Source organism: Epinephelus fuscoguttatus, linkage group LG22, assembly GCF_011397635.1.
Source record: "Epinephelus fuscoguttatus linkage group LG22, E.fuscoguttatus.final_Chr_v1".
Lineage (NCBI taxonomy): Eukaryota > Metazoa > Chordata > Actinopteri > Perciformes > Serranidae > Epinephelus > Epinephelus fuscoguttatus.
This window is the reverse complement of record NC_064773.1, coordinates 11,000,958-11,028,923: the sequence shown is the minus strand read 5'-3', so window position 1 is coordinate 11,028,923 and position 27,966 is coordinate 11,000,958. Positions and strand designations below refer to the sequence as shown.

Genomic DNA, 27,966 nt, shown 5'->3' with positions numbered 1-27,966 from the left:
CAGCCACCAACTAAAGCTGCTGCCTACTCCCATCCTCCCAAAGCAGTTCACAGTGGAGTGGAGCGGGGCTAAGGGACCATGTAGTGGTTGGCTTGCCAATTCCTGACACCTTGGTAACACAAAAGTTTGGGGCATTTCCAGCCATATTTGTAGTGACCAAACCAGGTATTCTAAGCAAAAAGATGTTTTCCTAACCCATACCAGGTGTTGTCACAATGTTAAATTGAGTTTCAACATATCCCAAAATGGCTTAAAGTCAAATGTTACCTGTACATTTCTTCTACATGAACTGTTTAATAAAAACAGACACCCATAATAAATCACACAGCAGCAGGTCCTGAATAAATCTTTGATGTCGTGTCAAGATTTTCTTTTATTTTGACAGCGTTTCAGAATATCATACAGGTAAACAAGATTTTTGCAAAAGTTAATATATCCATAGTGTTGCATTTCATAAAAATAGTTGCTCCACTTACAGTCTTTGTGACCATCAATAGTACACGGAGTCATATTTATAGAGATATTTGTTCAGGGTCTATACACTGCTATAACACTACACAGTGATACTGAGCCGCTTGGGTGGAGCGTGTGCTGTCATGTCAACACGCATATATATATTTTTTTTTTACACCATTAGATGTCTTTTTTTTTTTTGTTCTTTTTACTTTCCGTAGCAAAGTACTTACAATTTTGCTCGATGGAGACAGCTCAGATGTGGAAAGCAGTGAGTTGTGCAAACGTTGAGCAAAAATATGCACTTTTTTTTTGTCTCTGCTTCGAACATAAGATAAAGAAGCAGTGCGGTCAGATGATGCACAATGAGACAGTATGTAAGTTTGCAACCTTTCGTCTGACAGATGTAAAATTTAGTTTCGGCCCCCCTGCACACCGTCTACAAGTGCCTGAAGGTCTGAGCTGTTTGTGCATGGCTGATGATTTCCTCCGACGTGATAATTCCCAAACCCTCTGTGAGAGATTGTGCTTTAAAGTCAGTCTGCTTATGCCTGGTGTAATTACGGATCACAATGGCAAACATAATGACTTGTCTCCCTTTGCTCTTTTATTCTTTAAACACTGTTTGCACTTCCCTCAGCAGAGGAAGCAGAGGAAACTTTTGTTCTGGTATTATGACTCCTTTTTTTCCCGCCCTTAATGTCGGCTCATTCAGAGGACAAAAAAAAAAAAACATTGCCACTCAGAGTTTTGAGATCTGCAGGGAAGGTACGGACGCTGTGAAAAGATTTGTTGATCTCAAAATTGACAGTTTGCGTAAAACCCTGCCCTGAACATCAAGTGCTCAATCATAGCTTAGCAACTGTAACTAGACACTGCACAACCTGTCAAGCTTTGGACACGGTGTGCACAAGGCTGCAGTCTGAGCAATACTCACCATTCAGAGAGTTTGAATCAGAAATGGTTCTTTTAAGCCTTTAAAAAAAACAAAATCAGAAGGAGCTAATGTGGAATAAATGGATGAATCTAGTGGTTCCCAACCTTTTTCCTTATGGGACCCCATGTCTGAGTAAACTGACAACCCCTGACTACTCGTTACCTGGAGAGGTTGGAAAAAGATATACGTTTCTTCCCTGTTCCAAAACCAAAATCAAACCCTGAAAAGTGTACGGTTAGCTAGCTACTGAAGATATAGCCTACTGAATGTATACACATGCTGCTTTTGCTTTTAATGATTATAACAGTGAAACAAAGACCGACCCTGCTGTACAGGAACCAGTGAAGAGAAGCAGGGAAACTTTACTGATATTCAACTAGCTGTGTGTCATCACAGTGTGTGCAGATGAACGTTGGTTTTGTTTATTTTAATAATCATACATACTTCATAGGCCTCTTTTTGACAAATTCAGTGTTTTGCTAATGCAGGACGAGGCTGTTTAGCAGAGTAAAGGCTCTGTGAATATAGCTTGTGGGGAGGTTGGTGTTTCACATGCAGCTCAAATGGTAAGAATCCATTCGGCCACTGTGGAGATATCAATGTTTGAGGTCAAGAAAACTGTCTCACCCACAAATTCAAGGACATATGTTTCAAAGAATATTTACCATCAGCTGGATATAAGCTGGAGGTGGGTGATTTCAACAAACTGACCCAGAGAAACACACCGAATATTTGACCATGGGCAAAAACATTGCAGAGACATAAAACCCTTTGAAACGTCTCCTTGAAGGGTAACTTCCGTATTTTCAGTCTGGACCTTATTTTCCCATGTTTTTGTGTCTACGTGGCTAATGAAAACAACAACATTGGAAAGTGGTAGTTTCGTTGAAGAGACTGCCGCAGCTGGCCACAGGAAACAGGCTGCACGTAACCACTCGCATCTTCAATTTAGGTTTGTGCCGTCAATTTATGTCCACTAGAAGTGTTTGTTTTTGCCACTGACAGGCTCAGATTAGGAGAGGATCCTTGTTGTTTGACCAGAAAGAGCCCCAAAATCACCATCTCCAAACCCACCTTACTCCATTTAAATAAAGAGTAATTTTAGCATGTATAGATCCAGCATATTTTGACATTCAACTGAGTGAATTAAGAGTTAATTGAAACCCAATCAGAGTTGGTGATTGTTGGAACAGTGGAAAGACAAACCAAGATGACTTTTGTGAGCTGTATTTTTTTTCTTTTGACTTTGAATGAAGTGTGTTTTCCAATGATAAAATTGGGAAATTGGAAAAATAAAATTACTGTTTTTTTAAATGGAGTCTGGTGGCTTTTGGATTGGCAATTTTTTCCTTTAACAAAAGGATCTATCTCTGTAGGGATCCTTTCCATAATGTTGTCAGACACTTATAATCACAATCTGAGCCTGTCAGTGGCAAAACAAACACTTCTAGTGGACATAAACTGATAGTGCACAAATGCCCCACATGGTTACATTGCAGCCTGTTTCGCTGCTGCTGGCTGCAGCCCTCTTGCTCAATACTGGACCAATTTATAAATACTGTTGTTCATGTTAGTCACTTTTAGACACATTAGAATCAAAAAATAGGAAAATAGGATCCAAGTTGAAAAATACCTAAGTTACCCTTTAATGTGTCACATTAACCCTTTGAAACCTGGAATGACATCACTTTTCCTGTGCTGCTTTCAGACACCTTTCACAAGTATTTAAACCTTTGAACCCTGAGAAAATTGGTGCGATTTCTTTCCGAAACATGGGTAACATGAAATGTCCGACAAATTGCAAAAAAATTAAATAAACAAATAAAAATTTAGAAAGTTATTTTAAAAATGAGGGAAAAAAGAAAAAGCTAAGGGAAAACGATATTTATAATATTAATTATTATCATACATTTTTACATTTTATTATTTTATTATTATTATACATTACATTTCAAAATTATGTTACAGAGTTATTATAATTTCTGGGTCAGTTCTTTGTTTGTTTTTAACTTTTCTTTCTGTCTTTTTTGTTTCCTAATTTTCTCATTTTTAATTTTCTCTTTTTTACTAATTTCTTGCTATTTTTTTTCCTCATTTCTTCTTCCGTATGCTCATTGCCTTCCTCCCATGTTTTTAAAAGAAATCAAGCCAAGTTTCAAAGGGTTAAGAGGATATTAATCTGGGGGAACACAGAACCCTGGGAACATAAATACGCTCCCCATTAAAAAGTCAGCCACAGACACAGTTTTCAGCCGAGTCATGGAGCTAGATATTGGCTTTGTTAGCTGGTTAGCAACAGCTGATACACTGCTAGTGACAGCACTGAGAAGAAATGAGAGGCTGCTTGTGTTTCCTTCTGGTGGAAACAAAGGACCCACTGTTTCAAGCTGTAAAATAAATCTGCCGTGTTTTCATTGTAAATTGAAAGCATGACAAGCATAGCAACAGTAACTAAGGAGGGCAGGGCTTAGCAAACTGTCAGGTTGTATAGAAACGCACACCTGTACATTTATGCTGCAGCACATAGCTTCCAAATAGAGTCCGACTCTGGGGCAGGTGAGTGTACGCTGGAACTGCATCTACCCTACAGGGAGCTTTGGCATGGACATGTACTTGTTAATATCACACAGTGTCGACAGAATCACCTAAAACAAATCAAAGTCAGCCGCTGACAGTAGCTGTGACAGGTGCAACCTCTTCTCAGCCCGTCTGGAAATGACAGAAACCTTTCATTTTCAAACGGAGGGCGTTTGTTCAGGTCACAGATTGTTAGGCGAGCGAGCTTTTGACAGGCGAGATTGATTCTTTGACGACTCAATATCAGATCTTAGTAGTTTGGTTTGCAAAGCTCTGCTCAGTGCTGACATAAAAAAAAAACACCATCTCAGAGGATAAATTCTTCATGGAGATTACCGGTGTCAGACGAAATGAAAACTATCATGACCCAAAATGAACCACTTGCACAAATAAAGATCGTAGACCTCTGGTTATTTTCATACATAAGCCTGTGAAATAAATTATATATTTCACCGTATCACACTCGTATCTGAAAAAATACAGTTTATTATTTATATCTGTAAAGTTGATGTTGTATAGCAGCCTGTTTTGAACCCTCTCAAGTGGTTTGGAGTTGAACCTTTGACTTAAAAGCCAACCTCTCTGTCAGTCTAAGGCACTCTGCCCCTCGGTCGGTATCACATGAGCCCCTTCTCTCAGCGTCCGGCTGGACACCGCCGTCGCAGATTGCTTTGTTCGTTTAGCACAAGAAATGAGAAAAATGGATTGACACGACACCCCCGCAAGCGCAAACAGATCGTGAAGTCAAGCGCAGCGGGTCTGCCGAGACCCCCAAGCTGCGGTCACAGGGCTGAACGGGAGTGTAGAGGAGGGAGAAGTCGTCACGGTGAAAGCTCTGGTCCATGTCGCGCCGTTTAGGACTTCCAACCAGCTCAGTGAAGGTTCTGTCCACTTAAAGATGATCTTATTTACAAAATGATCCCACATATTCATATTCATTATAATATATCTATGTCTATAATCATCTGATAGATTATTCAAGATAGATTCAGGCCCACTCAGTCTCCGTTAAGGCAAAGTTCTGTCGATGAGTAGATTTCATCTCCGCTGTCGCTCTTTTGTTCCATTCGCTCTCGTCAAAAACAGGCAAACTTTCTTCTGAACATTCCGTTTCATAAAACAGACTCCACTGTGAAGGTAAAAAAAGAAATCCACCGACAGCTGCTTCCTGTCAGTTGTTTATATTTGCATGTTTGTCCCCCAGTTCTGCTCGGGGAGAATAAAGTTTGCACCCCCCGTTTGATTCCCTGCCACGCTACACACACATTCTACTTCCATTATTTATTTTTTTAAAGTGGATGATTTTCCAGTTCTTAAGGTGGTGGGTGTAAAATATTTCTCAAAATAATTTAGAGTACAGTATCATAAATAAAACTCTAAAAACACGTGGTCCAGATCACCCTGCCCCCCCCGTGGTTTCGTCTGCGGGAGAACGGGATGGAGGGGGGATAAAGGAGCACAGGAAGGCGTGAGGATGGCGGGTTTGTTTTCAGATGAGTGTGGCCACTGTGTTCGGCTGGCGCCGCGATGTTATCTGCTCAGCGTGGACGTGCCTGTGCGCAGTGTGCTGGGCAGCTTGTCCGATCCGGGGATCTTCCAAGGCCCGGGAGAGACCGTGGCCTTCCTCCCTGCTGCGCTGCTGGTGCTCTTGTTGGGCAGGCTGGGCCGGCTCTCTCCCAGGCCCCTGTCCAGTTCCCTGGGCCTGGGCTCTGACTCCACCTGCTGCCCGCCACCGTAACGTTCCACATCGTCCCTGCTGTTCCCGTTGGTGTGCGGGAGCTTGGAGCCGCTGGGAGACTCGGTGGATTCTCTGTTCTCCCCTGCATTCCTCTCCTTGGACCTCCCTCTGGTGCTCCTGGAAGGTTTGGGCTCCCCCTCCTTGCCCACTTCCCCCTCAGAAGTGGGCTGAACCCTGTGCCCCTTGTGGGTGGACCTGCCACCCTCCTTCTTGGCTCTGCTGCTCCCACCGGTTGTAGCCGCTCTCCTCCCCTGGCTGATCGGATCTGGGTTTAGCAGCTCGGCCTTCTGGGGGCTTTTCGAACGCTCCGTCCTGCTGTCTCGCGCCGCCAGGTCTCGGGGGACGTCCAGAGGCGGCAGGTGAGGTGGGTCGGGGGCCGGGGCCAGATGAGATGAAGGCGATGACATGGAAAGGCTGTCGATGGGAGGGGCTACTTCCGACAGGCTTGGGGAGGCTGAAGGGCGAGCATCCCATGGGGCGGCATTATCTGGAACATGCACAGTCAATAATGTGAAAATCATGCACACACACACACACACACACACATACGCACACGCACACACTCTGCTTAAAAGCTTGCACGCATGCCACTGCACAGCCACATCAAAACAAAACATAATCAACACAGCAATCATTCCTACTCTACAAGCTAAAAGCATTAAAGTAAACATCAGAGCGGCACTACAGCCTACTTCCGAATGTGTCACAGGGCAACACTACTTTTAGACAACATCAATCTGCCTCCCATAGCTCTCTTTAAAGCCCCGGCCAATCTAAAACCTTGGCGGAAAATCGAAAACAGGTTTAATGAAATGGATGATGTGCCCAATAGGGTGGTGCTTTAGCGAGAATGAAAACCTTGGGGGCAGAGTGTCTGTCTCTCCCTCTCTCTCTCTCTCTTAAGCCCAAAGAAGTCTGTATCCAGTGTAGCAGCTGCAGTGAATCTACAGCGCGCTCCTCCGAAACTCTCCACTCTCACGGACTGTTAGCTTCTGTTTCTGCACCGATGAGTCTCGGTCCCTCGGCCATCAGTCATTTTCAGCGGGCTAGGCAGGGGGCAGGGGCTAGGCTAGCTACACCGGCACCATGAGACCTAATTATAAGCAGACTCCCGCGCAGCGCTGGAGCATATTAGATCCAGGACTAAGAGGGAGAAAAAAAGAGTACCTGGTCATTTCTAAGTACACTGGGTTTTCAGTCTTTTACCTACAGTGTGCCCGGTACGATGACTTTCTTAAAGAGAACTATGTGTGTGTGAGTGTGTGTGTGTGTGTGAGTGTGTGTGAGTGTGTGTTGGATTTAAGAAACCTGTGATTATCCCATGCTGTGTTAATGCCTGTTGTCAGCTCTGTTGAAGCGCTGGTCGGCTTACGTTTCTGCTGAGTCGCCATAAAACAAACTACAATATGTAAATTTGTGCTATATGAGAGAAGCATAACAGTAATCATTGAATTTGAGAATTCCACGCCTTCAAAGAAAACTTCAGCCCGGGGCGTCGGTGGCTTAGTGGTAGAGCAGGCGCCCCATGTACAAGGCTGTTGCCGCAGCGGCCCGGGTTCGACTCCAGCCTGTGGCCCTTTGCTGCATGTCACTCACTCTCTCTCTCCCCCCTTAAATAACCATTCGTATATCAATTACTCACCTCCTGGTAACTTAGTTTTTCTCGCCTGCCTCCACGGTGAACGAAGAATCCAAAAAGTTTTATTAATCCAGTCGTATGCTCAGTACTTCACAAACAGACAGCTTTTCCTGACAGGGAACTGAACAAACAGTGAAACTCATCAATGCTCTCTTTAAAGCCAGACTCCATTGAAAAAAACAACAATTTTATGTTGCTGAACAAAGGAGCTGCTGATCCGCTGCTGCCTTGAACAGTTGGTTGGTTTGTGTTATTGTGTGACTTTCGTGTTTTCAAGGCTAAGTTTGGATTCACCAAAGTCACACAATAACACAAACAAGCAGCCTGTCTGAGGCAGCAATAGACCAGCAGCTTGCTTCTTTTGCAAGGTAAAATTACTGTTTTTGTCAATGGAGTCTGGCTATAAAGAGAAAATAGATCAGATCAGTTCCCTGTCAGAAAAAGCTGTCTGTTTGGGAAGTACTGAGCATATGATTACTGCACAAGCTGTGTGAGAGTTTGTAAATGCTGTTGTTAAATGCAGCCCCCATCACTTAATGTCATCACGAATGTTCCCCATTTTTGGATTCTTCGTTCACCGTAGAGGCATGCCAGAAAATAAAAGTTTTCTTCACAAATTCAGAGTAACACGGAATGACTAATTAATATACAAATGGCCATTTGGGAAGGTGGAGTATTTCTTCAAAGGAAGGTAAATATTGGATTTACATTTAACAGGTGGACAGAATCATGACTCCTTCATGTCTGCTGAACATGTAAATAGGAAACAGTCTGCTAACACAGTGGTTTTGTAAAAAAAAACAACACACTTTATTTTGAAGTACAGCGAATTTCTGGCAAATAGCTTTTATTTTGAAGTGCTGTTTCCTGCTGTAGAGTGAGTGAATAACAGACAGCTACTTGACAGAGACAGCAAACTAGCTCAATGACATGGCCAAACACAGGTATGACTCTAAGTGTATTAACCTGTGTGGACCTTGAACTAATGACTAAGGAGAAATCTGGATCCCATGGCTGGGCCAGTTGGGAACCACTACGCTAACATGTTTACCATATCAACTTAATGAGGTGATTATATGTCAGTGTTGTGTTGACAGGTTGCTGGCTGCCCCCAAGTGGCCAGAAAAATTAATGCACACTCGTTTAAGCATCAAAAAGGACTTTAACTTCTTAAATAAAGTGTAGAAGTACATGTTGAGAACAGTTTGTTCCATGTTCTGTCCTTCTTTTTGAATCCATCAGCTCCCAGGCCCCATGGCCCAGCAGCATCAGACTTCAACTCATCAAGAATTTTCTCTGTTTTTGGATTCTTCGTTCACCGTGGAGGCATGTGAGAAAAGCAAAGCATTCTTCACCATTCAAAGTAACACAGGGTGACACAAATGGTTATTTAAAGGGTGAAATGCTCCTCTAAACCTGCCACAAGTTATTGTTTTGTCCGCTTGGGTGCAGCGGCAACAAGCTGTGAACACAACACAGACATCGCCACCTTAGAAGTTAATATGTGAAACTTAAGTTAAACAGTTGTCTAATTACACATCCAGCAGACAGAGAGCAGCATTAGCATTCATTTGGAGTCATGTTTGTGTCCACCTGATGAATGTTAATCCAATATCCGCTCTCCTTATTCACTCAATATCCAATATTCACTGACTCCTGAGGGATATATCTGTCTCTTTAGCTGCTAAATGATCCACTGTGTTCATCAGACAGTCACTAAATCTGTCCGCCTGCTGTTTGGTGCTGTGCAGGTAGAGTACAGTGGGTTTTTAGACTGTTTTAGCTGTAAACAGCTGCCTGCTGGTGCGGAGGCTACGCATTGAGGGCAGAGAGAGTGAAGCTAAACACTGCAGCTGCTGGCTGGGAAATCAAAACGATGAGCTGAAACAAGCCAGAGCTGACGGGAACTGTAGAGTTGGGTGATAATTCTCTGTGTGTTTGTGACTTAACCTGGGAGGGAAGGTCTGAAATAAGATGGAAGTTGCTTTATATGAAGTGTACAATCCAGTGTTTTTGGTCATTGAGCCACATCGACTACAAGGGCTAAAAAAGTCAGGACAGGATTGAAAACTTGGCCTCTGCAGCATCACTTTGGACCCATTTCTGCCTGCAACTGAAATTTTTAATTTCCTTTGGATGAAGTGTTCTTTGGGCTTGTCTAAGCAGAATCTTAGGGTGCTTTCAGACCTAGAGTTGTCTTGCTGTGGTCCAAATCACGGGCTAATTTTGTTACAAAGTTGTATAACTGCCTAGAGTTGGCACGTCTGAGACGGCCAGCTCGCACAGCACCTGCTAATGTGTGTTCTCCTTTTTTCTCTGATAACTCTGTTTATCCAGATGTTCAGGAGGTTTTTACGGTTAGCTGAATTATCCACAGAGGTCTCTTCCTCACCAAAACACCCGGACTCAGTGATTTAAACCGGTAAAAACACTGAATAAGACAGTTTCTTCTTATTATTATTAACGGCTAATTCTAAGGTAACAAAAAACACAATTCTTTTTGGTAACACTTAACTTGAAGGTATGTACATAAGAGTGACATGACACTGTCATAACTATGACATGACACGGTCATGAACCTGTCATGTACATTATGTACATGTCATTAACGTTTATGACTGCTGTCATTAAGTGTCATTCGGTTTCTGTAACGACAAGTTGACATTGTTTGGGTTGTCTTGATTATGACAACTTGACATTAACCAACGTGACATTACCAGAAGCTGTCTTTGTCATGACAAGTTGACATTAACAAGAAACGCACCTCTTTTTGTGTTCATGACAAGTTGACATAATGATTATTACTGTTATTATGACAAAGACATCTTCTGGTAATGTCATCATGGTTAATGTCAAGTTGTCATTATAAGGACATCCCAAACAAATTTAATGTCAACTTGTCATGACAAAGACAACTTCTGGTAATGTCACTTTGATTAATGTCAAGTTGTCATAATCAAGACAACCCAAACAATGTCAACTTGTCGTTACAGAAACCGAATGACACTTAATGACAGCAGTCATAAATGTTTATGACATGTACATAATGTTCATGACAAGTTCGTGACAATGTCATGTCATAGTTATGACAGTGTCATGTCACCCTTATGTAGATACCTTCAAGCAAAGTGTTACCTTCTTTTTTTTTTTTTAGATTGATTATAAAGTAAAGAAAACATACTTATTATATTCCATTTTTGCCAATATAACCCCCTAAATCCTGAACACTACACCTTAAATCTGTCTCTTACAACCCTCCCAGCTTTATGAATAAAATACTACATTGACAAAGTGCGCTTTAATTTTCAGCTGCAGATATTCAAGATTTCTTGATTTAAATTAAAACCATAAAAATCAAACAGACTTTTGCAGAATAATATTACGCAGAAAATGAAGAATGAAGAATGAGGCTTAGGGCTCTAGTTTCGCAGACCGGGCGCGGCGGGGGCGCATTGCACCTGTGCTTCACCAACTGGGTGTGGCCAGGCGGATTTTGCAAGTTTGGCACACCGTGCACGCTGGCGCAGCTACTCCTCTTTCCCACCTCCGTCCCTCCTACCGGCGCAAGTCGGAAGGAGGGACGGAGAGAAGGCGTGGAGTGGGTTTTACACACATCACACCAATCAAATGAGCCCCTCTCCTTGCCCTTAAATGCGCCACGCGAAGGCGTAATGAGAGTTTACTCAATTCGCCATGGCAGAAGAGAGCAGCAGCGTCAGACGGCCAAACTTCTCCCAGGAGGAAACTGATGTTTTGGTCCGGGTGGTCCAAGCTCGCAGTGTCTGAATATACGGAACTGCGAGCAGACCTCCACGGGCTGATGATGCAAAGGTAGCCTGGGAGGAGGTCACCACAATTGTAAATCAATGTTGCATTTCTCTCGTGTGCGCGTGCTCTCTCTCTCTCGCAGTCTCACTCTGTTTCTTTTCTTTTGGCTTTTCTAAGATGACAGATGCTGAATATATACTCCCTATCTGATGCTGTGGCTGTTTGTGGTTGGCTGAGAGGGATGTGAACTCATTAGTTTGCAGCTGTGTTAATCAAATCAGGTTGGGTTTCCATTACGCGTGCCAAACGTGCCAAACGTGCCAATCCCCTTTGATCTGACATCAGATGTGACGGGACAGTCGATATAGACATACATTTATGTGCTGATTGCAGATAGTTGCATTGAATAGTGGTTTTGTGGCTATTTATTGCTTCGTTAATGTGCCTGATATTCTGGAAACCTGCCTGTGAGGTTTTGGTGACGTGTGTGCACTGTCCGCCGGTCAGCCAAACTTCAGCATACACCGGCTGCGCTCCCCCTGTGCTGACAGTAGACCTGGTTTCAGATGTCGAGCTTTTAGCGCACCTTCAGCGAAGCCTCTTGGCACGAAACACCCATCCGCCACACCCATCTCAGCGCACCTCAGTCTGCCAAATTACCAAACTGAGTGCGCCTCGGGTTGCGCTGCTCAAAACTAGCTCTGCGCAGGGTTCGCCACCCTGCACCACCCTGCGCTGCGCTGGGAAACTAGAGCCCTTAATCCCAATGTGTGACTGGCTTCTCCTCTGAGCATACATCTGATTAATTATGGGATGACATCCTTTAGTTTGATGTAGTGTCACTTTAATATAAGGAGCAAAGCATTTCTGCTATTAAGATGTTGTTTTCAGAGCATTCTCAATTTCCTAAGTTAATTCTCAGGCCTTTGATAAACATGTGCCCTGGAGGTGCAGATCTAACGTGAGACAGAAGCACAAAAACACACACAAACAGCCACACAATAATATTCATGCACATGCCCACGTCTTTATGCCAGCATCACACACAGTCTTAAATTTTTGTTCTTCGTTTTGCATTCAGCTGTTCCTAAAAAGCACACGAGGAACCTGAAACAAAAATAACTCCCTCCTTTGAACATTAGTATGCTAATGTTTTAAATAGCCAAATTAATCACCATAGATGATTTGCATAACCTTCCAGTATGCAAATAAAGTGCCTGTAAACTACGAGTGATGAAATGCTGAATCAAGCCCACACAGAACAGAACATGTGGGTTGAAAAGCTGCTTCTACTTTCAAGCAGCATGGCTACTCCGATAGAAGGGAGCACAGCAGATCGCTAATGATGGAGGACTGTGTCTTCTGCCTGACCACAGCGAGACTCCCTGTGTGCATATTTCAAGGCTGGAGAAGCACCTCAAGGCAAGTGTAACAAAAGCTCTCCACACAAAGAGATTAAATCCCCGGCTGGAACAGAGGGCTGCCAGCAAAGGGCCAACACAGGGAAACCCTCTGTTTCCTGTGTTTAAGGGCTGGAGGGTGACCCCTGAGGCCACGCGCTGATGAATGTGTATCACTGGGTGCTGTGGCGTTCCCTTAAAACGTCTTTCTCTCTAGTGGGAGGATGCTGAAAAGTGAGCACCGTACCAGTGGTGCAGAGGCCGCAGGAGTGAGTGACGCATCTGAGTTTTATTACCCGATGTGACAAAAAAATAAATTTCCCTTTCCAGGCTCAGTTCGAGCTGCGACAAGGTTCCACTGGGTAAATAATCTACCGAAATATTTCATGTTCATCCCCTCTGGCTGACTCAGGGTGAACGCTCCTATTGCTATATTTTTGGACCTGTGGTTAGCTGCTGATTTATCTGCTGGTCAGGAAGAGTTACGTTCTCTAATCTTACGACCTCCTGCAGCTTGACGCCATATTTGTTGTTTATTCCTTAAAGGGACAGTCTAGATTTTTACATCAGGTTATATGAGGTACCTATCCACTTTGAGTGTGCTACATACAGTAGATGGTGGCGCCCCCTGTTTGGAGAAGCAGACAGGAGTACTGAGACAGAGGCTAAGCAGTGTACTGCCATAGATGGGGGCAGTAGCAAAACATATTTTAGCCAACTAAAGAAATCATTATCAGCTTAAGTGTGTAAAGCTATATTTACAGGGTTACTACATCTTAAAGGAAGTTAGATTTAAGAGTTTTTAAGACTTTTATATGAGACAAGGGTGTTTCTCACTCAGCATGTGGGATTTTACCACCTCGATCTTCACTGTGAGTTTGACAAACTTTCTTCAAGCCTGCTACATGGTGCCAGGGACTGGGAAATGCACGCTGACTTGGGCCAGCATCTCATAGTTTCACCCGAGATAGCTGCAACCAGCTTATGATCAGACCTGGTCCTCTGGTTGAAGAAGTGATGTCAGCGTGCTTTCCACATAGAACTGTCCTTTGGGAGGATGAAATGGAGGAGGTGTTTGAACGCGAGCGATTGTGCTACGTTGACCTCGTAGCGCGACTAGAGGCTAGAAACCTGGGGTGCAACTGATCGAGTTGGGCTGCACAGGCTTCGTCGCTGGATCCACCACTAGGCTCCTCAAGGAAATTGGGATTAATGGGCAAGCCCAGAGGAAAGTGGTCAAGGATCTGGCCAATACAACTGCAAGGTGAAGTCAAGAGAAAGGATCCCGTCTGGGCCCCTAGGTGACCACGGAGGAGCCAATCTTCTGACACACCCTAGTCTCGCCACCAGACAATCAGAGATCTCCGCCTTCTGATAGTCTGGGGACACTCCTTTCTAAAGTATGTTTAACACACCAGCGAAAATGACCGGCAACAAAGCAACGCCTCTTGCATTTTTGAAAAGGACACGCCTTCTTGGAAATGTGTGCTCCCCCTTTTCTCGTCTGCAAAGAAACAAACACACAGAGAGCTTGAAAATGGATGCCGAGAGATTTAACTCTGCTTTATCAAACGTGTGCTCATCCGTGAAGAAAATATTTTTTCCAGCGGATGTCTTAGTTACAACATGATTGAGCTAACTGGAGTAGTTTCATGTCGTAGCCAACAACGGGAGGCTTTTAACAGATGACGTCCTGATGTTAGCTTTGCTGCTGCTGTTGGCTGTCCCTGTCAGCTGCAGCCACTGATGCTTTCTAGACATCGTGATTTCCCAAAACTGAATAAATACCACACATAGCAACACAAAACTGCTTTGCTAGCTCAGTCATGTTGTAACTAAGATATCCGCTGGAAAAAATATTTTTTTCACGGACTGTTTAATGAGTTATTACCTATTACAGACACTGCTAACGGCTAAGAAATAGTAATGTTTGTTCAGTCATTGTGTTTATAGACTTTACAAACATCAGATTAGTCTAAACGGTGATATATATATATATATATATATATGTATAGCTAAAAGCTCTGCTGGTCGGACGGATGAGTCATGGCCTTGTAAAAGATTATGTTTGTTTCTTTTAGTTGGCGAGAATGTGTCGCCGCAAACGCGACAAACATCCACTAACTTTGACGGTGTTTTCTGCGAGCGCGGCTGAGCCATTTTGTACCGCTGCACGTGTTTCTAGTGGGACTATGTTAACGAGCACAAGAGTTCAGCGAGCCACCGAAGGACTGCCCCGCAGATTTACTATTGGTTCTGCAACGTAGGGAGTTTTTTTAAACTCTGAAATTGTATCCGCCCATCTAAACACAAAATCAGGGAGAAAAGTCATCAGTCTTTAGTTAAGCAAAGCGCCTAAAGATTGACTTGTGAGTCTAGACACACCCAGGCCTGATCAGCCTGTGGTGGGTCTGCCTCAGCGGAGGGTGTCTTGTGATAAAGGCCGAAACACCCGTTGATGTTGAGGCGCACAACTGATGATGTGTTGGAGGGTGGCTCTGCCGGGTGGTCACGGCTGAAACGCCTATGCTATGGCACGAAGCGTGCTGAAACTCCAGGGATTGTAACACCAAGTCTTAACTGATGAATCTGCATAATATTGCACTGAAGTTTTTGCACTTGTGTCAGATTTAGCTGTGCTGCAGAGTCTTGATTAACAGCCAAATTTGTTAATAAATAAGTCACAACCAATCAAAGCTTTGCACTTGTAAGTAGCATTTTAAATGTCTTAAATCTAACTTGCCCTAAGATGTAGAAACCCTGTAAATATAGCTCTATACATTTCAACCGATATTGATTGTTTCAGGTGGCTAAAATATGCTGTGCTGTTGCCCCCGTCCACAGCAGTACATTGCTTAGCCCCCGTGTCAGTATTCCTGCCTGCTTCTCCAAACTGGGGGCAACTGCCATCCACTGTAGGTAATACACTGACGTTAGATAAGTACCTCACACAACCCCACTTCAGAAAGTCTTACCTATCCCTTTAAGGAAGAAGGTAAAATCCTGAGTAAGTGTTTACAGCAACACAACACACAAAACCACAGCACAGAAAGCCAGGGTTACATGAAGAGAAAAAACATTTGTATGGTCACAAACCGTGTCTTTAGAGTGGCCCATTAGGAAGAAATAGGGGGAGCCATGCTTGTCACTTTTCATGCACATGGAGAGACTGGAAGATACCATTCCTATAGAAGGGGAAGTAACAACCTAGACCAATCAATTAGTGATAGGTCACTGAAATGGACAGAAGATAAACTAATGTTAGTCAAGACAGAAGAGACAAATTATTAGTTTGTTTTTTAACATTAAAGTGAAATACAGAGAAGTACAGAGTATATAAAGACAGAAGATATAACATGAATATAGATACATGCTGGAATAATGTTACCACGAGTTAAAGTGATATTAAGACAGTGAAGAAAGTACAATTCATGAGTTAAAAGAGAGGTAAGATATGATTCTGAAGACATAGAAGCTGCTGTGGATCAAAGTTTGGATACTTACCGTACTCTGGGACCTGCCCCGTACCCCTCTTTAGAAGAAGACGAACGCGCCTGCCTCCAGACTTGATCAGCTCGATGGCCCTGGCGTGCGTCATGTCCCGGGTACTTTCTCCATTGATCTCAATAATCTGGTCCCCAACCTGGATGACAGGAAGTGAGTGACACAAAATGAAAGAAGTTGTGAAATTGTGAGAATATTCCTAAATCAACGACCTATATGTGACAGGTGTGAACAGACCTATCCCAGACATGTCTTGCCCAAAACTTGGCCCTTTCTGGTCATCCTCCTTCTTTGACACCCTCTCCGAGACTTCTGGCTGTAATATTATACCTTCTCCTACAATTGCTATTTTTGGTATTTTCTCAGTCCCAGATGACTCCAATCTCCCTGCTCACTTACAGAGGGTCATTACCTTTTCCTCTCTATTAGCTCGGCACTCAATTTGATTTAAATGTAAGGCTGTAACCCCTCCATCACACAGCTAATGGGTCAAAGATGTGATGCAGAACATTAAGCTGGAAAAACAGATGCACCTTCAACAAATCCATTTAGAGATTTTACAGAACCCGGGACCCATTAATAAACTGTGTGAGTAGTCTACCTGGCCTGGAGCTATGAGCTCATATCTCTATAGGGAGTCCGTCTGACATGTGCTTAAATAAACTAAGGGTGCTTTCAGATCTAGAATTGTCTTGCTTTGATCCATGCTCATGTTTAATCCAAACAATGTGTCATGTGACCGCAGTTGGTTCGGATCGAGGTCGGAACACGTTCTCACCACAAACGAACCGCACCAGAGTTCGTTTGTAACCGGACCGAGACCACCTCTTCAAAAGGTCTCAGTTCGGTTGTTTGGTGCACACCTGAGTGTGACTGCTGTGTTCACACCTGCCCGAATGAACTGCACGTAGGGGGCAAATGAACTTGAGTTTGATTGAACCCATTCTCGGAACCCATCAGCTGTATTCGGCGTCTGACTTCCGGCAGACGGCGATACAGCCTCTGGGGGCAGACCCCTGATTTTTTGGCATTCCGGTTTGATTTGGGCGGAGGAGGCGAATTTCCGTTTCCGACTTCCGTTTATATATAAGTAAATATGCTGAACCATTGCGATGGATTCAGAGTTTGCAGTGAGGCCAGTTATGTTCCGCCTCGTTTGTTCACCGCACGGACCGTTTAACCTGGCAACAACTGCAGCCGGCTCAAACGTGATTGGTCAATATCACGCGGACTACAAACAGTCTACAACCGGAAACCAGGGCTCTTCCGCTCTTCTTCCGGGGGCAAGATCTCCGGGGTTTGCCTACAGACTCTACATTCACTGAATGTAGAGTTTGTATAAAGAGACTAGATCGAACCGAACCAAACAGGGCAGGTGTGAAAGCACCCTAAGATGCCTTTATTTTTGTTTGTTTTTTTGCTACACATGTCAAACTTGTTTTTTCTGATCAGTTTCTTTCTTTTCCCTCCAGTTTTCTTTATATTTTGGACTTATTTGTGCCTTGAGATGTCTTATCTTATCTTATCTTATCTTATCTTATCTTATCTATGTGGACGCTTTCTACTCCTGGTCTAGGGTGGTTTTTCCATGAGTGTATAAAAAGAACTAAACACAGTTATTCAAATTGAAAGTCTTGTACCATTTCACTTTTGGGACATAATTAAGATCAAATCTATTCTGCGCAATTACAATTTCTAGAATGAAGCTTGTTAAGAACCTTAAAATACTGACTGACAAAGCAATCCTGGGGTATGCAAAACCTAAAATCTGCAGACTTATGTACCTTGGAAATACAAATGATTGCGTCATGGATTACGATACATATTTGGCCAAGATATTGTTGATCACAAGCAAGACGATAATAACAAGGAATTGGTACAAGACTGAGTTGCCTACCATAGAACAATGATTGGAAATTATCAGAGAGATTTGTGCTATTTGTGCTGTTCAAAATAAATACAGTTGCTTGCGGGAGAAATGTGTTTGTTTTCACAGCACCATAAAAGAGATGTTAGAGAGGGAATTATGATACATTATAAAACCGTAAAAAGGCTTTTTCAAGCAGGTTATGAAGGTTATAATAGAGGTTGTTTCATGAATGTGTGTGATTGAATTTGTGCTCATTCAAAGACGATGTAATGACTTTAACACAGTTCAGGGATTTTTCATAACGAAGATTTCTTTGTTTCCCTGGCAGGAAAAGGGGGAATAAATAATGACAAAAACAAAATATACAACAACAGAAACCATCAGTATCAGCTTTTGGCAAAATTGTTATCTTATCGGTATCAGCCCACAATCTGTGCATGCATTAAAAATACATATTGTTTGATAAACCTAGCAACCACAAAGGTGAAAATAGGTGAACAGAATAATAAAGGTGTTGCATACATGCTGAGACTTGTCAGTTAAGCTGTGGCAGGTTCGCAAATGATCACACTAGATATACAGTAAAACTAATTATTAACCAGCTCATAAGGATCACTATGGATCTATAATTCACTGGCTTCCCTATGAGCCTCTGTGAGTGTTAATAAGCATTACCAGCCATGAACTGGTGTCACTTATAATTAATTTCAGCTGTAATTTCAACATGAAATTTTGATGGAATTATGGCGGACCCCATCTAATGGGGCTGCTGTTAGGAAACCATGATGAATACCAATTACCTGCCCATTTAAACCCCTGTAACCGCAGCAGCTCAGTTAACAGCCAATGTAAATATTAACTGGACCGTCTCTCCTTCCTGTGACCACGTGGAGGGGTCAAATGTCAGTCCTCTCCCTCCTTCAAGACCCTCAGCCCGTCAAGAGACGGCTCCGAGGTTGACTAATGGAGAGGATTCACGGGGAACAGGGCAAAACACGCCGGCCAATTACGCTAACAAATGGAGAAGTCCTCCAGTAATGGCCGGGGTAATTTGAAAGTCAGGAGCAGACTCAAGTCAAGAGAGGGGGAGTCATTAGGTGTCATTACAGTGGTCTGAAGAGCGGTGGAAGGCAAGACGGTTCGATCATTAATCCTCACCTCCTAACAGCAGGGAGAGTGATCTCCATTTTCATCTTTAATAAAGAGGGAGCTGAAGTTGAATGGGCGGCACGTGAATGCCGAGCACAGGGAGTGTGAGGTGGAAATGAAGCAGGAGTTGCTTCTATCGCAGCCCAAGCCCATGTCTTTTATTGAAGTTCAGGGAGGTAATTAAATGTGCTAAATGATTATCCGTAATAACCAATCACTCGGTACAATTTTCTTAAAAGCCTCTGCACTGCCACTTGAAGCTGAGAAAGCTTGTTAGAATTTGTTAATGCCTCTTGCTGATTAGTTTGTGACTAGCAGGGTCAACGTCGATACGTTTTCCCCTCTTAAAGATGTGACAAAGTGCCTGTTGAGGAAAAATGACTTGGATTAAACTCAAAATGTCAGCGAGACGGCAGGGAGTCACAGTGCAAGTGAGCTTTTGGTTCCTGCACCTTAAAACGTGTCAGAGCACCACTCAAATCCAAAGTGACAGGCGTGTCAAACGCTTTTCAAGCAATTTCTCACATTTACTTTAGTTAAATGCAGATTGATTCCTCTCTGCATCCGGCAGTATGGATCAAGGATTGTTGGAAGATGGATCAAAGCGTTCTCTGCACCTTGTTCTCTAGAATCTATTCAACGGCACAGCGTCGAGTTGATTTCAGTATCCTACCAGCAGTGTTAATGTCTGGCCGCTCAGCCGCGACAAATCAGACTCAGTGGAGGAAGAATAACTTGTGTGTTACTTTAGTATTTATACTGCTACATTTCAGAGGGAAATATTGCACTTTATACTTCACTGGGTTTATGAAGCAGCTGTAGTTAGCGGTTACTTTTCAGATTGAGATTTTATCAGAAACACAGGTAACACTTTCTGTGACGCTCATGTCTGTGATGCATTATAAACACACTTATAATCTGCTTATAACGTCCATCCAAGTATCAAAATCCAAGAATCGCCACCTTAACGTGGTGGAGTGGTTTGCGCGTCCCGTGATCCTGGGAGCTGTGTTCCAGACTTATAACGCTGTATAATCTTAATTCTAAGCATCCATATGTTTTCATAATGCTTTATAACAATAATCATAACACATTATAAAGCATTCCATGACTTATAAGGTCAGGTATTATGATACTTTATACAAGAGTGCTTCAGGGATGATGTGTTTCTGTAGGCTGACATGGAAGTTATAGTCGTCCTGGTTGCCTCTACAGTAAGTTCTTTAATCGGGGAAAAAACGACCTCTTAGCTTGTAAAGTATTATATCAGCCTGTACCTCAGGAATTTCATTACCTCACTTGAAGCACCCAGTGACCACTGAGAGTAACTGATAATCACATTATAATGCATTATAACAGTGATTATAAAGTTTTACAACTAAAATTATAATATATTATGGTGATGACATAAAATATCAGTGAGTGACCGGCAATTATTAAAAATTATGATACTTGACTTTATAAGTCATTGTAAAATGTGTTAAAAAGTGTTACGAGTTTTATTATGAAGGGTTATGAATAAGTTTAAGTGTTTAGAACTAGAATGATACAGTACTATAAACAGATTATCAGTATGTTTATAATGCCTTATAGACATGAGCATCATAGACTGTGTTAGCCCCATCTGGGTGTCGATTTAGGGTCCCTGGAGCCAGTTAGAAAATATACAAGAAGTCCTTTATTCCCTATGCCATACAGGCAATTAACACAGAATGACTGTATCAGGGAACACTGCTATTTTTATAAGATGTGCTCTATTTTACTATGTACTTAATTTATTGGTCCTACCTGCTTATTTGCAGAATTGTATCATATATATTGTTGTTTTTAATGGTGTTTTGTGTTATGTGTCTGTATGTACCATTGATTTTTTTTTTTTTTTGAGAAGCCAGAGACATATTTCCACTGAGGTGGACAATTAAGTTATCTATCTAAAACCGTCCTTCGTGAATCCAAACAGTTCAAGACCCAATGAGGTAAAATTAGCCAGTATTTATAAAAACAAAAAATAGAGAAAACACGTTTGTGCATGAAACCTTTTTTTCTTCTTCTTTCCAACCTTCATTCACATGCCCTCAAAGTTGTGTGACCCGACCCCTTGGCTCGAACAAACTGGACTAAAATACCTAAATGGACACTATAAAGCTGTTACGACTAGCTCCACTAGCTTGATCAGCTGCGACTGTAAAATACTACTGACACATAAATACATGATTATTAACAAAAAACAAATAAATAAGAATAAATCAGTCACCACAGCCATTTTTCTTTAGTATAGGTCATTTTACTTCTAATAAGGGATGCACCATATTGGATTTTTTACCGTAATCCGATATGCTGATATGTAACAATTTATTTGACCGATAACTGATACTGATATCGGTATATCCAATTTTTCCCCCACCTATTATTAGTGATCATCAAGTCTCTTCTGTTGTGGAATTAACATCATGGTATATATGCATACTCTTCTTGTGATGGCCCACCAGCAGATGGAGACATGAAATACAATACTCTTCAATGTACGTATGAATTAATTCATTGCGCAAGATAAGAAAAAACATGTTGGCCGATTCTGATAGTTCATTTTAAGGCTGATATTGGCTGATACTATAAGCACATTTGCTGATAATAATTTATAATAATTTGCACTTTCACTCACTCAATTCTGAATGCACGACTTTGTACAGGAAGATTTTTAGATCATTGTAACAGAACTTTTACTTAAAACTACAGTGGGTAACATTTCTAAAAAACTGTCACTATATTTTGACAGTAGTAGCAGTACACGAGAAAGATAATATGTGAAAAAAATCTGGCTGCTCTGCCTCCTCTTTAGTGATCCTAAAATAACATTTGCAATAATCCACCGCATCTTACCAAAAACAACCAATCAGAACATGTCAATCACTGCTCTTACACACACTGCGCTGCCAACAACAGCGTACGCAGCAATGGCAGGTTAACAGGAGAAAACCGATGGCGAAAGGCTAGCTTTCACTTTCACTTCTCTCTGCTCCGATTGGTGGCTTTCGTTCAGGTGCGTTGGATTCTTGCGAATGCCGTTAGGAGCACTAGGAGGATATTATCTGACTCATGTTCTTCCATCAGAACACAGTGACAGATTCAGCTGTTATTTTTCGTTTTAACCCACTGAACTTTAAGTAACAGACTTTTTCCACCTCGGATCACTTTCCAGCAGCTTGTATTTTAACTTTAAGTGGAGCTCACGAGGGATTTACTCCTCCTCCTCTTCCACCTGCATCTAGCCCCACTGGACTCCATCGACCACGCCAACGAGGAGGCAAAGTAATATCTCCCCTGGGGGCATTTGAAGCACATTATCTTTGAAGGGTGCATTACAGATAAAGAATGCAAAGCAGACCTACGCTATAGGCTCCGGACGTAAAGATTGGAGATCATGTAAAGACGAAAAAAAAGGTGACGTGTCGGCTGCAGGATTAATAGAGATTGTGGAGGTTGTGATTTATGTTGCTATAGCAGCACATGACTTTATTTCAGTTCCACAGTATTTTTATTACATCTTTATAAATTCAGAAAATGTCTGCCTTCTCTGACCGTAGTAGCACAGTAGCAGCTGTAGCTAGAGGGGCGATTGTGCAGCAATGCAAACAGCAAAGTTGGCCCACTTAAATGTTTTATCTATCTTTATCTTTCTGAATATTATCTGTTACTAAATGCTAAGGAGCGATGTGTTTTAGGAACTTGGGAGGAGACAAACTTGTAAAAAAAAACTCACAAAAAGGACAAACCATCTCCGAGTTATTTTGACAGATTATTTCTTAACCCGCTCTGAAAAAGTTGCTGCGGCAGCCTCGATAACATCAGACAATTACAGTGAGCTTCTGCCATGTAATCCAGGCAGATAGAAAGCAGCTTAACCTTTAAATGGGGGTGTTGTGGCTTTCTTGAAGGAAATGACATCATCACACCTACCCTCATCCTCCCGTTACGGATAGCCGGTCCGTCCTCCGCCAGTCGTAGGACGAACAGGTCCATCTTGTACTCCCGCCCTCCGCGGATGCTGAAACCGAAGCCTTTCACGCTCTTCTCCAGCTCCACTGTGAAGAAGTCAAAGTCCTGTGAAAGCTGAGACAAGCACAGATCAGATGTGATTAGACGCGATGTTATCGGAGGAGGAAACGGGCCATTACAGCAGAAAACAGTCTCAGGACTCAGCACAGAAAAATAAGGCAATAAGAATGGAGCAATGCAAGGTAAACAAAACACAACCTGGAATCATATTATATATACACACATACACACCTTTCCTTATCATATATGAGGTATAAAGGTAAACAAGGGAGCTGCTCAAGGCGTAAACATTTAAAATATATTTTTTAAAGCATCCAAAAGTGTGTGTCAGCTGTGCACTTTGTCTGCGAACACAAACAGCACCACAGGGAGAAATGAACCAGTGCTGGTGAGTCAGGCTTTCTCTGAAAATACAGTTTTATGAACACAAAGTTTTGTATTTAACGCTTCAGTTTCCATCCTTGACTTCCTGTTGGCCAGGAAATAATGTCATATAGAGAATATACAGAATATATTTGGGCAGACAGTGTCAGCTTTAAGTACATAAAGTACATGTTTAGACGTATAGAAAAAGTATAGCCTAATTTAAGGAAAAGAAATAAACATAATATACACACTAATTAGGGGTTGTCTTGTGTCAACGCTATTAATTCTGTGAATCCAAATATCCGCAAAAACTATGAAGGTACAAACTAAAGAAATCAGCTCAGTATTTCCGTCCTGTCCTGCCATCTCCTTCCCTTATCCATCATTTGCTTCCTTCACTCGTCACTCCCTCCACTCATCTCCTTTCATCATTTTCTTTCCTCTTCTCCCTGTGTGCAGTGGCCTGGTGGTGAGTCAACCACACATCCCCCTAGACAGGAGAGGTCACACTCACCCAAGGAAGTCCAGGCACATTTTGCACGTCTAATGCAACACGTAGGAAGAGGCACTAAGTTACAGGCTTGTTAGCCTTAGTTGAGGCGGATTCACGAGCCTGGTTTAGCATAGCTGCATCACAGCAAGCAAATGTTACAGTTCAGCCATGGAGGCCTCTCGTCCATGAGTAGATGCACTCTTCCTTCTGCGCAGTGATACGGTTGATAGGTGTAGTTCAAATGGAAGAAAACAGTTCCCACATGAAACTGCTCACAACAAGGTCTGTGGATTATCTTGAGTAACCAGGTCATGATTTCTGGAAAGAGACATTGCTGTTGAGTTTTTCAGAGGTTTATTTTTGGCGTTTTGAGCACCACAAGCTGAGTGCCATCTGGTTCCATTATATTGGAGAGAAGGCAGACATCTCTACAGCTGATATCTCCAACACTCTGCAACTCAAACTAAAAAGCACCACAGAAAACAGGAAAAATCTGTAGTTTTGATTTTGGGGTGAACTGTTTCTTTGAGTTGCTAAATGCTGCACTAGTTGCTAACTTCATCTGTCTGCTGTTTGGTGCTGGGCAGTTGAGGGTTTTTAGATTATTTTGTAGTAAAGATAGCTGCCTGCTGCTGCTGAAAATTAGGTTGATGAACCAAAACCGTAAAACTGCAGGCTGTAAAACCAAAACAATGAGCTGAAAGACGCTAAAACTCTGCAGACCTGAACGTGACTGTAGAGTGGTGTGATAATTCTTCACTACAAGCTGCAACATTCACATTAAACAGCCATCTGATCCACTGTTAGTGTAAAAATATTGATTGTTGCAGCTTTAAAGGATCCTTATCTCCTTACTGAAATACATATTGGTATAATCCTCAAAGATCCAGTATCACTCGAGCTCTAGATGAGAGAACATTTTTCTCCTTACTTGAACAGGTGGCATTCGGTAGTCTGGGATGGCGAACTGCCTGGTGTCGGTAGCGAGCTGTCTGTAGTCCAGAAGTGGCGGGTGCCTGTAGTCCAGCGTGGGCGGCTGCCTGTAGTCAGCCACAGGAGGGTGCCGGTAGTCCACCGGCGGCTGTCGGTAATCTGTAAACGGCGGCTGTCTGATGTCTGGTTTAACATCTTGCCTCGCCTTCACCTCTGACCTGTAACTAACAGACCAATCAGGATGAGGGGAGAACTTCCAGCAGGACTTCTATTGCTGTCATCAGTATATTTGCATATACTACATTTTCTCGTGTTACGTTTCAGTGCACTTAGCGTGTTGTGAAAATAATACTCTCCGACAACCTGCTGGGTCACCGAGTGCTCACAGAGACGGCTTGTTTTGGTTCACACTGACAACCATTAAACAAGACTTAAGTGAGGAAATTAAACTGTTTTTGCTCACACATCACATAAAATGTTTATGATAAAAACAAGTTCTCTGGGAGGCTGGTCATGCTGAGTACAAAGAGATCTGGGTACTGTGTAAAGCAGAGGGGAAATGCAATGACATTGTAGATTTTGGGCCCCTGTAGTTCTTGGTAAAATATTCAACAGATCTCCATAAAGACGCAATCTATGTAAATAATTTAGCAGTCCATAAGAGTTAAGTGATGTTATACAACAAACTGAGGAGGAAAGAGAGGGAGTGAGAGATGAATAAAGAGCGGAGATGAGACAGTGAGGTAGAAAAGGCAACATTTGCGAGAGAAAAGGGAGGAAAAAGTGGAAGAAACTACAACAATAGATTAAGAGAAAAAAGAAAGGTAGAGAGAATGGAGATGAGGGAATGGAAGTGTCTGATTCAGTCTCAGAGGAACAGTGTTTTGCCCCAGAGACAGATACAGGGCCTGTCTATAAAAATGCCTCGCTGCATCAGAAAATGAAGACAGCTGCAAATTTGACACTGTAACAGTACAGGGATGAAACAGCTTTCATTAGAAGAACTCGTCGCGCTCTGTGGCCTCCTCGGCAGTGTCCTACCTGCCCTCGTGGGTGTAGGTCTGAGGTGGAGGGGCGGGCAGCTGGGTCACAGGGCTCTGGTGAGGGATGGGGTTGGGCTGGCTGACAGAAGGGTTGGGCTCTGTAGCCGCTGGGTTTGGCTGCGAGGCAGCGGTGTTTGGCTGGGTCTTCGGGCTGTGCTGCTGGGCCAGAGGGCTCTGCTTCTCTGAGCTGGGGGCTGATGGAGGATTACTGACCTCTGGGGTTCAAAGAGAAGGACAGAGTGTGAGATTATGATGTTTACTTTCAAGTTTTATTTACAAGTAAATGTCTTTTGTGAGGCATGGATTAATTTTTTGCCACTTGGGGGCAGTGTAAAACCTGTGAACACAACTCTGACGTAGTATGACCTCGTAGAGCTTGTATAGTGAACATGTCAACAGTTTCCAATAGGGTAGCAGAAATAAAGGTATCACAGTTCTGAAAACCTGTTAAATGTAAGTCCAATATTTTACTTACCCCCCTTTAAAGGAATACTTCACTCCCCACGTGACCATTTGTATATCAGTTACTAACCCTGAGTTACATTGAGTTTGTGAAGAAAATTTACTTGCTTACTTTATTTTACTACTAAAGAGCCAGATATTGGTAGTTGAGTTGGTAGAGACCAAAACGGAGCTTAAAGGAACACTTCACCCCCCAAGTGGTCATTTGTATATCAATTACTCGCCCTATTTTACAGTGAATTTGTAAAGAAAACCTTATTTTTCTCACTTGCCTACATGATGAACGAAGAATCCAAAAACAGACAAAATTCTTGATGAATTGTAGTCATAGGCAACTGTATTTGACAACAGCAAATCTATACAAAAAAATCTGTTTACAAACACTCACGCAACTCGTGCAGTATAATTCAAGTCTCGTTTAACCAGTCGACAACCTTTTCCGACAGGGAACTGAACTGAAAGTGAAACTTGTCTATGCTCTCTTCAAAGCCAAACTTCATTGACAAAAACAGTAATTTTACCTCGCTGAACACAGGAGCTGCTGGTCAACCGCTGCTTTGATCAATTAGTTTGTTTGTGTTATTGTGTGACTTTGGCGTTTTAAAGAGTTAGTTCAGATTCACCAAAGTCACACAATAAGTCAAACATACTAACTGATCGAGGCAGAGGTAGACCAGCAGCTCCAGTTTTCAGCGAGGTAAAATGATTGGTTTTGTCAATGAAATCTGGCTTGCATGATAAGTTTCACTTTCAGTTTGGTTCCCTGTCAGAAAGGTCTGTCTGTTTGGGAAGTAGTGAGTGAGTAGTGTGTGAGAGTTTGTAAACAGATGTTATGGGATATTTTTGCTGAGAGTGAAAGCTCTCTTCAAAGCCAGACTCCACTGACAAAAGCAGTAATTTTACCTCACTGAACACAGGAGCTGCTGGTCTACAGCTGCCTCCATCAGTTAGTTTGTTTGACTTATTGTGTGACTTTGGTGGGTCTAAACTGACCTGTTAAAAGACAAAAGTCACAAAGTAACTCAAACTAACTAACTTATCGAGGCAGCGGTCAACCAGCAGCTCCTGTGTTCAGTGAGGTAAAATTACTGTTTTTGTCAAGGGAGTCTGGTTTTAAAGAGAGCATCGATAAGTTTCACTTTTATTTCAGTTCCCTGTTTGGAAAGTATTGAGCATACAACTGGATAAACATACTACACTGCAACAGATGTTTTGGTATAGTTTTGCTGTTGTTAAACGTGGACCCCTATGACTTCAGTTTATCAAGAGTTTTCTCTGCTTTTGGATTCTTCGTTCACAGTGGAGGCATGAGAGAAAAATAAAGCTTTCTTTACAAATTCAACATATAACAGGGTGAGTAACTGAAATATAAATGATCACTTGGGGGGCGGAGTATTCCTTTAAGCTCAGTTTTGGTCTCCACCAACTCAACTACACATATCTGGCTCTTTAGCTACTAAATGCTCAACTTTATGAGCCTATCACAAAATTTGATCATCTACCGTTTGGTGCTGAGCAGAAAGAGTACAGTGGGTTTTTACAGCTGCCTTGTGAGGCCGAAAACGACGCTATGAGAGC

At 42.5% G+C, this 27,966-nt stretch overlaps 1 protein-coding gene across 8 annotated transcripts in view; it reads right to left on the bottom strand.

The window, feature by feature from the left end:
• Positions 1-642: 642 nt before the first annotated feature.
• Positions 643-27,966, bottom strand: part of magi2a (membrane associated guanylate kinase, WW and PDZ domain containing 2a) — a 396,740-nt gene continuing 369,416 nt past the window's right edge. For 4 of the 8 annotated variants that reach the window (XM_049566794.1, XM_049566796.1, XM_049566797.1 and 1 more), the window contains 5 exons: positions 25,925-26,141; positions 24,882-25,107; positions 22,993-23,145; positions 16,017-16,155; positions 643-6,192 (listed from right to left, as the gene is read on the bottom strand). In XM_049566794.1, the coding sequence (XP_049422751.1) occupies positions 5,498-6,192; positions 16,017-16,155; positions 22,993-23,145; positions 24,882-25,107; positions 25,925-26,141 (1,430 nt within the window). In that variant the 3' untranslated portion in view covers positions 643-5,497. Of the gene's footprint in view, positions 6,193-15,608; positions 15,720-16,016; positions 16,156-22,992; positions 23,146-24,881; positions 25,108-25,924; positions 26,142-27,966 lie in introns of all 8 variants that reach the window. The other 4 variants (XM_049566799.1, XM_049566801.1, XM_049566800.1 and 1 more) reach the window with 3 other exon arrangements.